This window comes from Oncorhynchus keta, unplaced genomic scaffold (genome assembly GCF_023373465.1).
Source record: "Oncorhynchus keta strain PuntledgeMale-10-30-2019 unplaced genomic scaffold, Oket_V2 Un_contig_274_pilon_pilon, whole genome shotgun sequence".
In the NCBI taxonomy this organism is placed as follows: Eukaryota; Metazoa; Chordata; class Actinopteri; order Salmoniformes; family Salmonidae; genus Oncorhynchus; species Oncorhynchus keta.
In genome coordinates this window covers 37,239-55,022 of record NW_026285550.1, presented here as the reverse complement: position 1 = coordinate 55,022, position 17,784 = coordinate 37,239, and the positions used below count along the sequence as shown (strand labels likewise).

Here is a 17,784-nt window from a genome sequence, read left to right as displayed (position 1 = left end):
GGGGGGAGGATTCAGGAGGGAGGAGAAGGTGGCAAAGAGCTTCCTAGGGTTAGAGGCAGATGCTTGGAATTTAGAATGGTAGAAAGTGGCTTTAGCAGCAGAGACAGAGGAGGAAAATGTAGAGAGGAGGGAGTGAAAGGATGCCAGGTCCGCAGGGAGGCGAGTTTTCCTCCATTTCCGCTCGGCTGCCCGGAGTAGATCAAATATACTTGATTTTTCATCAGTACTGTGAATGACAAGTCCACTGAATCTAGTTTAATGATCTTTATACTCAGCAGGTAGAGGCCTAGGTACTTCAAATCAGTGCTTAATTTGAGCCGGATCATGCCAGAACAGGATCCGGCACCTTTCCGTTCTGGACTGTTTTGTTCCGGAACCTATTTGGCCGAATCCGGTACCTCTCGTGTCATGCAAAATAATTGTCACTTTTTGCTATGTAACAATTATAATAAAAGCGATCAAAGTTCATTCGAGTTGCCTCTTCGTCAATTATCCTGCCCCCTCATCTCTCCAGAGTTGCACTTCATCATTTGTTTCCTTATAGAATCATAGCTGCATGAAGGGTTCTGGAGGAATTTTCTAAAGTTACGGAATTACTGCTGTCTGTTCAGAAATAAATTAAATCATTCAGAATAGCCTAATACGTCATGAGAAGCCCTATAATTTAGCTACAGAGGACCAATAGCTTCTTTTTTTAAATAGCCTCGCTGCGGATTGTAGCCCAATAACAAAGAATAGCCTACAGTCGGGAACGCGAGGCAAATCTGTCAGTGAAGAAACAGCAGGCAGACAAAACAGGCCTTTTGCAATATTTCAAATACAATCGAGGGAAAACACAGGTTGAAAAGCAATGACTCTTGCTGAAAATATAAGACTATGCTGTAGACTACCAAAATATTTGATCAACTCCCAAACATTGTTTTACAAAACAGAGAGAGGGAGAGAGGCTTTTGACACGAGCGCATCGACAATCTCCAGCGAGTGAGCTGCGCATCATTGGGTGAGTCAGTGAAACTGGAAAGCATTTTTAGGACTAATTTCCTCCTCATATTGTAGCCTACTATATGTTTCTCCACAAACCTAGGCCTATAGGCTATTGATGGATTCAAGACAAGGTCGTTTTTATTGATCTCAGATACTAAGTTTGTCAGCGTCAAAGTAGCCTGCCATTTCGATCATTTGTGCGGATTAAAAAAAGATAATGCCAAAGTCTCCAGTCAAGTAAAATTATGTGGAATTGCACGAAATGCGGTTTTAAAAAGGCCAACACTTTCCCGGACCCTAGGCTACTAAAAATGCTCCCCATGTGTGCACCTTCTATAAGTGACTCTACCCAAATGTGATGATATGCGTTCAATGCTATATTATAATAGGTGATATTGTTTCTCATGAGTTCTGGTACCACAGAACCCCCCCTCCAGCACCCACTCTTTGTTCTGGCACCTCCCAATTTACAAGTTAAGCTCTGCTTCAAATTTTAAATACTTGTTTTGCCCACTGTATAGTGTGGTGGTATATAGTATGGTGATATATAGTATGTTGAGGTCACCCTGCTTGAGACTTAAAGTAATATTGCCCTTGCTCAACCAAGACCATGGTTATGGTAGAGTGATTGGTTAGTAAGAACACTGCTTCGTGAGTGTGAAGTGTTGTTGTACAGAGGTCCCTGGGTACATGTCCAGAGCCAGACAGGTACAGAACTCACTCTGTTCCACAAAGTTCTGTGGAAGATTTGCTAACAGAGGAGAGTGGTTATGTATCTAAGTACAAATTTAACCATCAGAATAATGTTTATTTGTGTTCCTTACTCCTTACTTACACATCTCATCATTGACATAGTCAAAGCCAGACCATCTGTCTGTCTCTCCTTCTTACTGGTTGACTGGAGTGGAAATCTATAGTATTGTATGGTTGACCTGGGATAGAGCTGAAATGTGGCCCGATGTAGTGTTGCCTTTGTACCAAACACCCTTACAGTCATAAACCTTTTCCCCATGAAATCGCCTCCACCTCAGTCTGGTGTTCGCTAACAGTATCTGAAGAACCTGTATACCCAGTGGTGTATAGTACAGTAGAGTACAGCAGAGTACAGTAGAGCACAGCAGGCCGTATAGTAGGAGAAGAAGAGGCCCTTTTTGTTCATTGAAATACATATTCATAATATTTCTGTTAACAATTGAATTTTCACCCAGATTAGTGTTCAATTTAATCTGCACCCAGATTAGTGTTCAATGTGATAGAACAAAACTCAGTACAGCACATGAATTAGAGAATGTTGTTACAAATTTGAGCCACGAGATGGTGGTAGATTATAAATTTAAATGGCATGGAGCTTTGATTTGTCTCTGGATAGAAATTGCCCTTGGGCACAGATCTAGGATCAGTTTACTCTCACCAAATCCTAGCCTTTACCATTAGCAGTAAAAACACAAACCAGACCTAAGATCAGTGCAAAGGAGCCACTTCATCTTACCCCTGTAATCATATGACTCCTAACTTATATATACTGAGTGTACCAAACATTAGAAACACCTTCCTAATATTGAGTTGCACCCCGCCTTTTGCCATCAGAACAGCCTCAATTCGTTGGGACATGGACTCTACAAGGTGTTTGAAAGTGTTCCCCAGGGATGCTGGCCCGTGTTGACTCCAATGCTTCCAACAGTTGTGCCAAGTTGGCTGGATGTTCTTTGGGTGGTGGACCATTCATGATACACACAGGAAACTGTTGAGTGTGAAAAACCCCAGCAGCATTGCAGTTCTTGACACAAACTGGTGCACATGGCACCTACTACCCCGTTCAAAGGCACTTAAATATTTTGTCTTGCCCATTCACCCTCTGAATGGCACACATACACAATCTATGCCTCAATTGTCTCAAGGCTTAAAAATCCTTCTTTAACCTGTCCGCTCCCCTTCATCTACACTGAAGTGGATTTAACAAGTGACATCATTAAGGGATCATAGCTTTCACCTGGATTCACCTGGTAAGTCTTTGTCATGGAAAGAACAGGTGTTCATAATGTTTTGTTTACTCGGTGTATAAACACAACATAGGTATTTATGTAAAACAGGTGAATTTACTGTATGTCCATGGTCTTATACTTCAGCGGGAGCCGGTGGTGTGTGTGTTCAGTGCCGTGACGGGGGAGACCCTCTCAGTCTCGGGCACTGTGTTTCTCCTGAGTACGTCTGTGGCCAGGCTCATGACCCTGGTGTCCCAGCAGTGTGAGCTTCCCGTCAGCTCCTTCAGACTGAGCTCTCCCACCGGCCTGCAACTCTACGACTGCAACCGGCTGCACCACTACGCCGTTGACCTGGGTATGGCCTTCCTTGTGCAGTAGATCAATGGTCCTCTGGCTCAACACCTTATGGATGTAACACAGAGACAATTGGACTGTATGGAACACATTCTTGGTTCATGGCAACTAGGTGGACAACCTGCATGTGTCTCTGTCTCCCAGGGGCTACTCTACGGTTGAACACCTGGGATGGGTGGGCGGAGTTCCTCAGAGGCTGCTTCCTGGGACTATCAACAATGATGGTACTGACCCTGTATGTATCTTACAATGATGGTACTGACCCTGTATATAGCTTACAATGATGGTACTGACCCTGTATATAGCTTACAATAATAGTACTGACCCTGTATATAGCTTACAATGATAGTACTGACCCTGTATATAGCTTACAATGATAGTACTGACCCTGTATATAGCTTACAATGATGGCACTGACCCTGTATATAGCTTACAATGATGGTACTGACCCTGTATGTATCTTACAATGATGGTACTGACCCTGTATGTATCTTACAATGATGGTACTGACCCTGTATATAGCTTACAATGATGGTACTGACCCTGTATGTATCTTACAATGATGGTACTGACCCTGTATATAGCTTACAATGATAGTACTGACCCTGTATATAGCTTACAATGATAGTACTGACCCTGTATATAGCTTACAATGATAGTACTGACCCTGTATATAGCTTACAATGATGGTACTGACCCTGTATGTATCTTACAATGATGGTACTGACCCTGTATGTATCTTACAATGATAGTACTGACCCTGTATATAGCTTATATTCTCGTGTTTTTTTCCTTCATGTTTTTTCTCTTACCCTGATATTTAATACTGCATTGTGGGAAAGAGTTTGCAAGTAAGCTTTTTACTGTACTGTTTTATAACCCACTGTATCTTGTGAACTTGACAAAAAAAAACTTGAAACGTGTTATAAATACATTGATTCTGTATTATTCCAGGTTCCAGCTCCGGGTGGCACTCTACATCGCTGCTTCTCTGGGCTACCTGGACCTGGCCGGCTGGCTGCTGGAGAGGGGGGTGCGTGTCATTGAGCCGGTGGGGGTTCACCCTTACCGTGAGTGGTGCCACCAGACGGCCCACCGCGACGTCGCCAAGTGTCCCGCTGTCGCCTCCATCGAGCGCGGCCAGCTCACCATCCTCAAACTCTTTATCGCCAGCAGCGTTCTGACCCTTGCCTGTCGGGATCCCCAGGGTCGTGACCCCCTGAGGATCGCCCTTCAGTACGGCCACAGGGAGTGTGTGAGTCACCTGGCCACCAAGCTGTGCTCTGTGGTGGTCCTCCCAGGTATGGCCCTGCCCATGCGGACATACCTCCAGATAAAGGGCTGGGTGAGGCTGGGGCAGAGGAGGACAGCATCCAGGCACTGCATGGGCCTCAACAGGGCTCCGTTCAGGACCAGGGATGGCTTCACCCTCCCCAAGATGTCCTCCAAGCCCAGGAGGAGTGAGGCCAAGGCGGGTATCAGGGTGATGTCCACAGCCTCTCGACGTTTGACCCCCATCAACTGCCCATCTCATGTATCCTGCCCGCTCCGCGCCCTGGCATCCCAGGATAAACCTCTTCAACAACCGAAGCTACACCCTGTGGCCACGAGGGATGAAAGAGAGAAGAAGAGGGGATGTGGAGGGAAGGGATGTGAGGAGGATGAGATTGGGGATCAGAACAGCAACCAATGGAGGAGCAGAGTTCCGCTCCCGCCCATTTCTAGAGACACCAATCTCAGACCTGTGTTTGCCTCGCCAAACTCCGCCCAGATACTCACCACCTCACTGGAGGCCTTTTCTCTCCACTGCGACCGCACACCCGGAGAAAACGCCATATACTGTTTGGCCTTGGCCAGGTTAGTCCAAGTTTAAATGACAGCTACGGTGAATATGAATATTTCTCTGGAGGTTTCTTATGGAAGGTGTGAATACTGTCAGAAGAAGCCTCCTATAATCAGTGGGGGGGGGGACACATGTAAAAGCTGTTTACACACTTTTTATATTATTTTGTTCAAGCATTTACCCACCTTTTGTGGAAGATGCATTGAGAGTATAGGGAGCGTTACTTCTTTAATCCTGAAAGGCAATCAGCATTTACCAGTCAATGGTTCTACACCCAAGTCATTAGACTGCTGAGTAGCTTCTACCCCCAAGCCATTAGACTGCTGAACAGCTTCTACCCCAAGCCATTAGACTGCTGAACAGCTTCTGCCCCCAAGTCATTAGACTGCTGAACAGCTTCTACCCCAAGCCATTAGACTGCTGAACAGCTTCTACCCCAAGCCATTAGACTGCTGAACAGCTTCTACCCCCAAGTCATTAGACTGCTGAACAGCTTCTACCCCCAAGCCATCAGACTGCTGAACAGCTTCTACCCCCAAGTCATCAGACTGCTGAACGGTAATTAAATCGCCACCTGTACTATTTGCATTGACCCCCTTTGTTATTGATGTATTTTTCTAATTGTTTTCCACGGACTCTCTTGAATTGGCTCGATGCACACTCACTACACTCTACCCACACATTCACTGTGACACTGACCGACTTTCACACTAGCTGCTGCTACTGTGTTTATTATCTATCCTGATTGCCCAGTCACTTTTACCCTTACCTACATGTACATACTGTATTACCTCGACTACCTCGCACCCATGCACATTGACTCGGTACTGGTACTCCTTGTATATAGCCTTGTTATTGTGTTACTATTTACAAAATATGTTCTTACTTTTTAACTCTGCATTGTTGGGAATGGGCTCGTAATAAAGCCTCTCACAGTTGTTTCAGCGTATGTGACCAATACGATTAGATTTATCTGAACAAATGAATGCTCTCGTTGTTTATAATGAGGAATTTATTTAAATAATTTGGTTTTCCTTGAAGATTTGAATGGGCTGAGAAAGCCTTTCGTGATGGATCTAGACAATCTGGTGAAAAGGGAGGGTTTGCGACTCTTCTCTTCAAGTGTGAAGGACGATGCGATATCATAAATTCCCTCTGGAGAAAAGGAGCCATGAGATGTTGTCATAGTCTCTGCAACGAAAGACCATCCAGCATGCCATCAATTTACATTTTTACTCATTTATCAGACACTTTTATCCAGAGAGACTTACAAGGAGCAATTAGGATAAAGTGCCTTGCTCAAGAGCACATTGACAGATTTTGCCTCGTGGACTCAGGGATTCTGAACCAGCAACCTATTGGTTACTGGCCCAACCTCTTAACCCACTAGGCTACCACCCAGCCCACAGTACAGTATGTCATAGGTAACAACTCAGAGGAGTACAATGTCTTTCCAAATGAATTAGTGGAATGGTAAAGGGATAATGTCTCAGTCTTGACTGAGCAGCAGCCTAAACAGCAGCAGGGCTTACCTGTAAAGTACACAGTAGGGGAAATGTTCTGAGGCTGGTACTCCAGAGACTCTTGAGGACAGAGGTTTCTACTAACTTTCTTGGAACCCTGGTTGGTGGGAAAAGGCACATTAAAACAAACTGAAATTTTTTCGATATCTTAAAGTACAGCATATCAATTGCAAAGAAGCAGTGCAATGCCATGACACAAATAATCATATATCTCACAAAAGGTCAACAGCAGTGTTATTCATGAAAGATGTATGTGGACTATACCTTTGTGTTAAAGGTGAGGACCTGCTCTCCAGTACTGCTGATGGTATCCCTTTCCAAATCAAACACGCCTTCTACAATGTCACTGGTGGCCACGCTGGTAGCGGACTCAAAATAACATTTAGCAGTGGCTTTGGTGATCATTTGAAGAATGACCATGCAAGTAGAAGTCTTTGGATCGTTCTGGACTGAAACATCAAAGTTAATGTTTTCATACTCATCTGACCACTGTCTCAGGAAGCACTTCACTGTCTCTTCAGCAAATATCTGGAGAAGCTGAGAGGAGAGCTCCTTGGATATGGCACATTGTTCCTTTCCCCATTTCATCCTCGAAAGAATAGAGTCTGAAGCACTTTTGGCTGCTTCCAATGTTAAGACCTGTGGAGTGCTGTGGCTGTCCTGAAGGGCTATCACTTTATCCACCAATTCATGACTGAAAATGTGGATGGTCCAAGTGGAAATTATTTTTCTCAATTTCCTAACAGCAGATCGGAGGCCGTCAAGATGAGAAGCACCCTGTCCATCTTCCTGTGTGTTCTCAACACTTTCCACCATAATGTCCACTACCACCCCAGCAGCTTGCCTGACTTTGTCCACAAAGTTTACAGGAAGTAAGTCCTCTGTGTGAAAGAAGTCCTCAATGATTGTGTTTCTAACAATGGGAAAGTCAATCTGAGCAGGAAACTCAGTGGGGATGGGAGTCCCGGGTAAGGCAAAGTGCCATTTCGACTGCCTTAATTTTGAAGTAGGTGTTAGAGAGATGGAGGAGCGTGAAGAACAGGTATTTCTTGTATTTTGGCTGTCAGCACTCCTACAACGGATCGTGTCAATATCCTCCAGCATGGATCCTGAGAGCTCAGTGGTTTTAGATAGTAATTTGTGCGGAATGTCCACACAGGCATCGTTTCCACCAGGTGTAACACTGCTCTGGTTGACCTCAAGATGGCCGAGACTTGCTCTTTGTGATGCAGGACTGCTTTGATATGTAAAGATTTGGATTGAACCAAGTGTTGTGTCTGATCTTTGAAGATCTTTTCTGAGAAACTCCGTAATCTTACTTTGCAGACTGTAGTAGATGTTACGAGCAACAGACCGGATCCTTTTCTCAGAAACCTGTCCAGTGGTGAGCAGGGAGGTTCCAGATACCATGTCAGATGATTGGGTGGTCTGGGGGAGCTCCTGCTGGTCTTTCACTATGGTTTGTATAATATCAGTAGATGTGGTGGATGTAGATACAGACTGGAGGTACTTATCTGTTGTACCTTCCTCCACAATGTTAAATGATCGAGAGATGACCTCACTCACTCCTTTCTCAGCTTTGGTTTGGAACTCATGACTAGAACGTTTTTGGAGGCTCTTTGTTGAAAGACTGTGGGAAGATGCAATGCCTTTGGAGGCAGCCGTGCTGCAATCTAGACTTACTGGAGAGGTTCGCTCAGTAGAACCTTGGAGACGTTCAAACATGTCTTCACATGGTGTTGGGGACCTTGACAAGGAGATGTCCTTCAGCTGAGACAGAACACCACCTACCAATATGTTGACCTCAAGGGACATATCAGATATTTTATTTCCTACTGTGGAGAAGCAAGATGCATTTGATGTCTGATCCTCCGCATGAGGTCAAGATTGTTGAAATTACCTCTTTGGTACTATTGGTCAGTAGACCCTCGTCTGTTTCAGTCCAGAGAAGTTTTGAACTCTCGCTGACACCCCTGTGTAGAGTCACTTCCTGGTTCAAACTGGGCAAGTGAGGCACACTCTTACTAGCTTGCGTCAAGTTCTGGCTTGCCAAACCAAGGTACTCCTCAGTCACAAGATGTTCAGAGTCCTCTGTGGGTGTATGGCTAGACATTCTTCTCTGCACGTCTGACCTCCGCCGGTGAATGGTGAAGCCCTTTAATGTCTTCTTAATATTTTTATATAAACTAGTGGTAGCAGACCAGATCCTGCTCTTTCGCTTTTGTGCATTTTCCTGGAGGTCAGGTTCTCTCTCTCCTCTACTTCTGCAGGTTGCGCCAAGCTCTGCAAGTCTTCCACAAATGTGTCAATGATGCCAAAGGCAGCAGAATCCGCACAAATATCCTTTGACAAGGTTCTCTGGTTTAGAACGGAACAAGACCTGGATGCTACAGAATAAGCAGGCTGTGCACTAGTTAAGCTACTGTGGACTTTTTAACTAGGAACTCACTCACTGCTTGAGTGGCATTTCTCTCTAAATTCCTCACTTGAGAGTTTTCTAATACAATCTAACAGACTGGTCAAAGAAGCTGTGGCCTTACTTCTGCTGTCCTCAATTTGACAGGGGAACTCACATACTATTGGTGATGAGGACCTGGAATGGGAGATATCCCCAAGCTGAGCCAGAACACCCTCTACAAATTTCTCTCTCTCAAAAGAGAAGCCTGATCCTTTTTCTCCAACAGTGTACAGGTGGTCCTCCTTTGACATCTCAGTGTTGTACAAGACCAGAAGCTCTGAGATGACTTCTTTGGTGCAAGTTGTCAGAAGGAGCTTGCTTTCTTCTGACTCAGTTTTTGCCCAAAGAAGTTTTGAGCTCTCACTTAGGCCTCTTTGTAAAGTAACTGTACCAGTGGACTCTGGCAACTGAGGCTCACTCTTACTGGGCCTATATTTCATGTTTAAGCAAGGAAGTGGAACTGTCTCCTTAAACTCAGCATTTGTGATGTTATCATCAGATGTGACAATGCTCTTTAAGGCACATCGCTGAAGCTTGCCGAAATAATCTTTCAAGTTATTTTGGATGCTGTGGTAAATGTGAACAGCAGCAGACCAGGCACTCTCCTGTTGGGGACTCTCTTCAGATTCAGCCAAGGACTTCATATCTGACACGAAAGTCTTAACAACTACTGACGCTGTTGAGCCCACTGGGTGAATTGACTCTGTCTTTACAATGCCAGACAATGTTTGACCTGATACAGCACCTGTTAACTCAGACTGAACGACTGAACTAGGAAAGCTCAAACTACTGACTTTTTGTCAAGAACTCCACTCACTGCTTGTATTGCTGATGTTTGAAACTCCCGGCTGGAGAGTTTTTGGATGCTCTTAGATGTGAGCGTGCAGGAGGAACCAGATTCACTAATATTGTAGCTGCTCTCGTATTTCCTTATCAGGGCATCAAGATCCTCAATGAAGCCAACATGCGATGCAAAAATGTGATCTTGTCCTTCAGATCTTCCAGCAAATTCTGTTCGTTCTCATCAACAAAAGCCACCATTGTGTCAGAGATGGTGGTCATGACTTGCCCTGTTAGACTCTTGCTCTCTTGGTCAACTTTTTCAAGTTTAGCAGCCTGCTCTCTCACCATGCTCTCAGTCACCTTGGTCTGTGAGTCTCCCCTTACCGGTGTCACTAGAGAGGTTTGGCTAGCGGAGGCACTCTTAACGACCACTGATAAGGCCGACTTGACATCTTTAGCCAACTCTGCCATTACAGCAGGGGTTAGCATCATAGAGCCTGCACTTCCAGATGGAGAATTGGACATGCATGCAAGTTTGGAGAGAGAACCTTGCAGGCTGTCCTGCACACAGGTGACGAGGGTGTCCTCTGAGACACCTAAGAGGACTTGTAGCGTCTCAGAGTTGGTTGTTTTCTTCTGCACATCAGACAGAGAGGTTAGAGTCCTTGGGGAAAAAAACACAGAAATCAAAGTCAAACAAATAATATGTTAGGCTGTGATGCACATTCAGTGTGTCAAATACATCTGCACCATTGAAAACAATGAGGAAAACGCTGCTGTTTCTCTGAGAAAAAACCTTAGTGTGATGTCAGCCTAACTGCTTAATTTCTAAAGCCCAATAAAATGTATTTTGTATAAGTAATTTGTATTAAAACTGGCCTGTAGATATCCATCTATCCTGGCAATATCTATCCTCTACAAAAATCCAAATTGCTATAAACTTCAAATACTGTAACTTCTAATAACTTCAAGGACAATCATAAATACAAGGCAGTTTGAAGAAATGTTAAAGGGAAATTTCTAAATGTTTCAACTTCATATTCATCATCTCCAGCACCACCCCAACATCGGCATATGTGAAAAACGGGCATTTCTATGTTTTGTAGTAAAAAAGAAAGAGAAGATAAGTGTTTTCTATGACATCAACCAATTAGTAGGCAATGCCTTCTCATAATTGGTTAAAATCACATGATGCACACTGATGTCATTAGAATCTAGAGCTGAGCATTTAACCAACATTTTTGTTATTTTTCGGTTTTTAAACAACAAATTGACCGACGTCGGCTCAATTATTTGAATTCCATATAGTTAATTGTTTTCTTCTTCTGTGAGCTCGATGCTCAGTTTCTGTAGAGATAAATCAGATCAAGCACAAACTATGCAATGTAGTAGGGAGTTGTAGTTTCCAACAGGCCAATATTCTACATAGTTTAGCACAGAAAATATGGCAATTAATTCCCATAATCCATTGCACGCCCACTTGCTTGTCCACTCTGTGTGGAGCAGATACGGAAACCTCATTGACTGAGACGGAGAGACGAGAGAATGCATGAGAGAGATAAAAAGCAGTTGCGTTGCGAGGATTCTCTACCTGGAAATACATGATCTAAGTGATTGACAGTTGGTGTTCAGCGGTCATAAAAGTAGGTCTTATTTACTTAGAAGAACTACTAAAATTGTGATTTTGTCAGAAAGGATAAGCAGCAGCTCTATAGAGATGAGTTGATGACTTGGAATGAAATAATAAAGTCATCAAATAAATATTTTATATGAGAAAGTAAATGATGGTTGATAAGTCATAAACAGTAATGGACAGTCACTACCATCATGGGACTTTTATTCATTGTTTTATTATGTGTTGTTACAGCATTCAACACACAATCCATAGTGCATTCAATGCTCAAACTTTCTCCAACCTATCTCCTGATTCTGCCTCCTCAACCCTCCTCTCCTCCCTTACTGCATCCTTTGACTCCCTATGTCCCCTATCCTCCAGGCCGGCTCGGTCCTCCCCTCCCGCTCCGTGGCTCGACGACTCCTTGCGAGCTCACAGAACAGGGCTCCGGGCAGCCGAGCGGAAATGGAGGAAAACTCGCCTCCCTGCGGACCTGGCATCCTTTCACTCCCTCCTCTCTACATTTTCCTCCTCTGTCTCTGCTGCTAAAGCCACTTTCTACCATTCTAAATTCCAAGCATCTGCCTCTAACCCTAGGAAGCTCTTTGCCACCTTCTCCTCCCTCCTGAATCCTCCCCCTCCTCCCTCTCTGCAGATGACTTCGTCAACCATTTTGAAAAGAAGGTCGACGACATCCGATCCTCGTTTGCTAAGTCAAACGACACCGCTGGTTCTGCTCACACTGCCCTACCCTATGCTCTGACCTCTTTCTCCCCTCTCTCTCCAGATGAAATCTCTCGTCTTGTGACGGCCGGCCGCCCAACAACCTGCCCGCTTGACCCTATCCCCTCCTCTCTTCTCCAGACCATTTCCGGAGACCTTCTCCCTTACCTCACCTCGCTCATCAACTCATCCCTGACCGCTGGCTACGTCCCTCCCGTCTTCAAGAGAGCGAGAGTTGCACCCCTTCTGAAAAAATCTACACTCGATCCCTCCGATGTCAACAACTACAGACCAGTATCCCTTCTCTCTTTTCTCTCCAAAACTCTTGAGCGTGCCGTCCTTGGCCAGCTCTACCGCTATCTCTCTCAGAATGACCTTCTTGATCCAAATCAGTCAGGTTTCAAGACTAGTCATTCAACTGAGACTGCTCTTCTCTGTATCACGGAGGCGCTCCGCACTGCTAAAGCTAACTCTCTCTCCTCTGCTCTCATCCTTCTAGACCTATCGGCTGCCTTCGATACTGTGAACCATCAGATCCTCCTCTCCACCCTCTCCGAGTTGGGCATCTCCGGCGCGGCCCACGCTTGGATTGCGTCCTACCTGACAGGTCGCTCCTACCAGGTGGCGTGGCGAGAATCTGTCTCCTCACCACGCGCTCTCACCACTGGTGTCCCCAGGGCTCTGTTCTAGGCCCTCTCTTATTCTCGCTATACACCAAGTCACTTGGCTCTGTCATAACCTCACATGGTCTCTCCTATCATTGCTATGCAGACGACACACAATTAATCTTCTCCTTTCCCCCTTCTGATGACCAGGTGGCGAATCGCATCTCTGCATGTCTGGCAGACATATCAGTGTGGATGACGGATCACCACCTCAAGCTGAACCTCAGCAAGACGGAGCTCCTCTTCCTCCCGGGAAGGACTGCCCGTTCCATGATCTCGCCATCACGGTTGACAACTCCATTGTGTCCTCCTCCCAGAGCGCTAAGAACCTTGGCGTGATCCTGGACAACACCCTGACGTTCTCAACTAACATCAAGGCGGTGTCCCGTTCCTGTAGGTTCATGCTCTACAACATCCGCAGAGTACGACCCTGCCTCACACAGGAAGCGGCGCAGGTCCTAATCCAGGCACTTGTCATCTCCCGTCTTGATTACTGCAACTCGCTGATGGCTGGGCTCCCTGCCTGTGCCATTAAACCCCTACAACTCATCCAGAACGCCGCAGCCCGTCTGGTGTTCAACCTTCCCAAGTTCTCTCACGTCACCCCGCTCCTCCGCTCTCTCCACTGGCTTCCAGTTGAAGCTCGCATCCGCTACAAGACCATGGTGCTTGCCTACGGAGCTGTGAGGGGAACGGCACCTCAGTACCTCCAGGCTCTGATCAGGCCCTACACCCAAACAAGGGCACTGCGTTCATCCACCTCTGGCCTGCTCGCCTCCCTACCACTGAGGAAGTACAGTTCCCGCTCAGCCCAGTCAAAACTGTTCGCTGCTCTGGCCCCCAATGGTGGAACAAACTCCCTCACGACGCCAGGACAGCGTAGTCAATCACCACCTTCCGGAGACACCTGAAACCCCACCTCTTCAAGGAATACCTAGGATAGGGTAAGTAAGGGTAAGTAATCCTTCTCACCCCCCAAAAAAAAAAGATTTAGATGCAAGTGGCTGTTCCACTGGATGTCATAAGGTGTATGCACCAATTTGTAAGTCGCTCTGGATAAGTGCGTCTGCTAAATGACTTAAATGTAAATGTAAAACCGTGATTATTTTTTAAATATTTGAATCGAAACCAAACCAACCTCAAAAAGCACTAATTTCTCAGCACTATTGGAAACAGTTACGTCCCTCTATATTTTTTTTTACTACAAAGCATGGAAATGTGTAATTTTCACATATGGTGATGCTGGAGATGAATATGAAGTTGTTAAATTTCCCTTTAAGAACATACCTCATGGCCCCCTTGGGCAGGTAGCTTCCACTGCCCAGACAGCCCTTAGTCAGGTAAATCTCCTTGAACTTAAGTTGTGATTCCTGCTCTTCTTCCTCTTCCTGCTCCACACAGTTGGAGGAAGGGTAGGGAGTCGGGATGCGAAAGCTATTGTAAGACTTTCGACTGCCTGGCCTCTTAGGTACACCAGCCTCAGTAAATCTCACGCGGGACTTGGTGTTAGTCTTATCGTCTAACAGACTGGTGAGTGACGCTGTGAGAGATCTCTGTGACAATGGAGAGGAGGCAGTATCTTGGATTCCCAGTAGTTCGTAAAGACCTGGGATGATGATCTGCATCAGCTTGTCCGATAAAAACTGGACAATCCTCAGACACAAGCCGGCAAGCTGTTGTTTTGTCAGCTGTATTCCAGAAACAGTAGAAGTGTTTTAAAATGTTGCATAGTGCGTCTTTCAAAAGCTTATGAACAAGGTTAAACATTAGGCAGAGTTTTCATGGTAATCTAATTAAATTGTCAGTAACATGATCTTACCGGGTCAAACATGCCCTCACGAATCCCCCTCCATTGCCTGAAAACAATATTGTTATAAATGTTGTCATATCAGGATGCGTGGCAGAATTGTTTTTATTTAATTATTTGCCTGATCGTGAAGTTATACTTGCTTTGTGTCAGTTGTTTTGGCAAAATTGCAATATGACAACTTTTCTAGCACTGAACATTTTTTTCCGATTGATCAGTTTCTAATTTGATCCTATTTCCTTGAAGGTGTGATAGTACCAAAGAAAACAGAACATACTTCTCAGTTAGGTTTTGAAGGAAGTCCATAAGTGTCAGATGTTCTACATTGTTGAGCTTCCCCTCTTCTGTGGTTTCCATCACTGAGGTTGCTCTGCTCCTGGTAGAATTGCTCTGCTCCTGGTAGAAATGTAATTATATTGCAAATAATCAAACTTAATATACAACAAATATCATACTGAAATAATTATTAACTGGCCAATTAAACAACTGCAACACAACAGAGATGGTTGTGGTACGTCAACATTGCCAATGATAGCATCACTATAACATTTTATTGGATTAATGTTGTAATATGAAATGACAAGGTCAACTTACCATCTCATTGACAGCTTCAGAGGTCAGGTGGTCCTCCACCACACAGACAGGCAGGTCTAGAGACTGGGACAAGGCTCTATGGTCATAACCAGGAGAGAATGGAAACAACATCAGAGCAGTCCCAATGGCAGAATCTAACCACTGTCTTCATGTCAAAGACTCACTCATTTGCTTTGTCAAACCTACCCCTTAGAATGACTTCGATATTAACACGGAATATATTTTGTTATTAAGAGATCTCTCAATAATAATTCTCACAATAGCATATTGGTAGTAGTCAGTGACATATTAAAGCTAAGCAGGGCTGGGTGTCGTTAAAACCCTGGTTGGGGTTCGATCCCGGGCTGAGGTGCTGCCCAGCCTATTGTTTTTTTCTGAAAGTGTATATAATGTTGAAAATCTGACATGGTTTCTAAGGTACAAATTCAACCTATTTTATACAAGGTTTGGCTATGCTGAATTTAGTTTACAATGATGACATCATCCACTACGCCCCCCCCCCACACTCACTATATTTTAACCAATATATTTGCATCCCACCAGCCCTAAAGCATGAACATGTTTTTTTGCTAGAAGATGTGGATTAAGAGAAGCAAAATTATCATTTTCTCTAGTTTCATCTAAATGGAAGGGCAACATGACATTGACAAACCTTGTCATATCTGCTTTCACCGGGATTTAAAAACCCAGGCTTTCCTGAAATGTTTACCTCAGCCAGTCTAGAACCCAGGTGTGTCTGCAAAACACATGCACTCCTCCATAAGGTTCATGGCTTGCCTATTGTTTTATCGCAGTACAAGAGGGGCAATTGGATTCAGGATTAAACACAAGCAGTCTTTAAGGTATATCTTATTACAGTCTATCGGCAAAAAGCCCACCCATTTTTACCTACCTCATCCCCATACTGTTTTTATTTATTTACTTTTCTTCTCTTTTGCACACCAATATCTCTACCTGTACATGACCATCTGATCATTTATCACTCCAGTGTTAATCTGCAAAATTGTAATTATTCGCCTACCTCATGCCTTTTGCACACAATGTATATAGACTCCCCCTTTTTTTCTACTGTGTTATTGACTTGTTAATTGTTTACTCCATGTGTAACTCTGTGTTGTCTGCTCACACTGCTATGCTTTATCTTGGCCAGGTCGCAGTTGCAAATGAGAACTTGTTCTCAACTAGCCTACATGGTTAAATAAAGGTGAAATAAAAGTACAAGGGGGCAACTGGATTCAGGATTAAACACAAGCAGTCTTTAAGGTATATCTTATTACAGTTTAGGCCTACCTTATTATTTTCTTCCATCTGGCAATATCATTTTAAGGAATGAAATCTGTTTTGTTGCTAGTATTATTAGTAACTGCAGGAAAATACAGCTGTAGAGTACAAGAATCAGCTACTTTCTGAAGGGCAGCCAAGCTCATAAGCAATTTAGAACCTACAGACAATTATGACAAAATTTGAACGCAAAGAATGTGTCACAAACGCCTTGTGGTCACATGTTATTTTAGGGCGTGGCTCCGCATTCGTGACCGGGTGTCTTATTTCTATTTCCCGGTATCCGTTAGTGCTGGAATTTGCGATTAATACTTTTCTCATGCCGAAACCGGATTAAATACATACCGGTAGTTAAATGAAAAAAGGTATTATATTCCCAATGTCATTAAACAACAACAACATAAATAGCTACTACATTTTCGAAACATGATTTTGTCATCAGGTCAGTACCAGTTGTTTGATTTTGTGGACCAACGACTAAACTTTATCTATGTTAGCTAGTTGCTAGCGACGCTAGTCAACATAGGCTGCTACATGATAAATAGTTCTCATTAGCGAATTAGCTACCTAGCTAGCCAGCCTAACAAGCTGTCAAATCCAGTGGAAACCGATGCAACCCTGCTGCCAAATAAGGGCTAGCTCGATGACCCGTGGTAACAGTGAGGTCCCCATGAGTTTCAAGGCTTTAATAAATGCTATCGTGCAGAAAAGGCGAATAAAATACTGGTTGGTGAGCTCGCTAAATTAGCAAGACGGATATGACCGTTAACAGCGTGCATGCACAAATGCATGACGACACATTGAATATAAGTGAAGCAGGAATACAGAACGAGATCGCCCCACCAAGCCAGATAGTAGAGGGGTGCAACAACGCCGGGACACAGAGGCATAGCTCATACAATTATATTTTGTCCGGGTCAATGACTATCCTTGTTGAATAATAAATACCTGCGTCAAATATATGGCATCGCATGCTCGTGCAAAGATAGCTTGCATGGATTTTTAAAAAATCCGGTGACCACTAGATGTCCTCGTATATCCACATTTAGATCAAATATACTTGATTTTTTCATCAGTACTGTGAATGACAAGCCCACTGAATCTAGTTTAATAATCTTTATACTCAGCAGGTAGAGGCCTAGGTACTTCAAATCAGTGCTTAATTTGAGCCG

The 17,784-nt window shown here is 44.2% G+C and overlaps 3 protein-coding genes across 3 annotated transcripts; 1 reads left to right on the top strand and 2 right to left on the bottom strand.

Annotated features, from left to right (window-relative positions):
* The first annotated feature begins 3,541 nt into the window (after positions 1–3,541).
* On the top strand, positions 3,542–6,063 carry LOC127922882 (protein ANKUB1-like). Its single transcript, XM_052506840.1, has 2 exons — positions 3,542–3,555; positions 4,275–6,063. The coding sequence occupies exons 1-2, from the start codon at positions 3,542–3,544 to the stop codon at positions 5,191–5,193; spliced, it is 933 nt and encodes a 310-aa protein (XP_052362800.1). The 3' UTR covers positions 5,194–6,063.
* A 94-nt stretch (positions 6,064–6,157) lies between these two features.
* LOC127922879 (uncharacterized) lies at positions 6,158–8,547 on the bottom strand. The gene is made up of 3 exons (XM_052506838.1): positions 6,951–8,547; positions 6,696–6,783; positions 6,158–6,354 (listed from the first exon to the last, which is right to left on the bottom strand). Exons 1-3 carry the CDS (start codon positions 8,499–8,501, stop codon positions 6,176–6,178), a joined length of 1,818 nt encoding a protein of 605 aa, XP_052362798.1. The 5' UTR covers positions 8,502–8,547; the 3' UTR covers positions 6,158–6,175.
* A 1,530-nt stretch (positions 8,548–10,077) lies between these two features.
* Positions 10,078–16,267, bottom strand: LOC127922881 (uncharacterized). The gene is made up of 5 exons (XM_052506839.1): positions 15,332–16,267; positions 15,015–15,133; positions 14,750–14,786; positions 14,218–14,618; positions 10,078–10,591 (listed from the first exon to the last, which is right to left on the bottom strand). Exons 1-5 carry the CDS (start codon positions 15,440–15,442, stop codon positions 10,078–10,080), a joined length of 1,182 nt encoding a protein of 393 aa, XP_052362799.1. The 5' UTR covers positions 15,443–16,267.
* Positions 16,268–17,784: the final 1,517 nt, after the last annotated feature.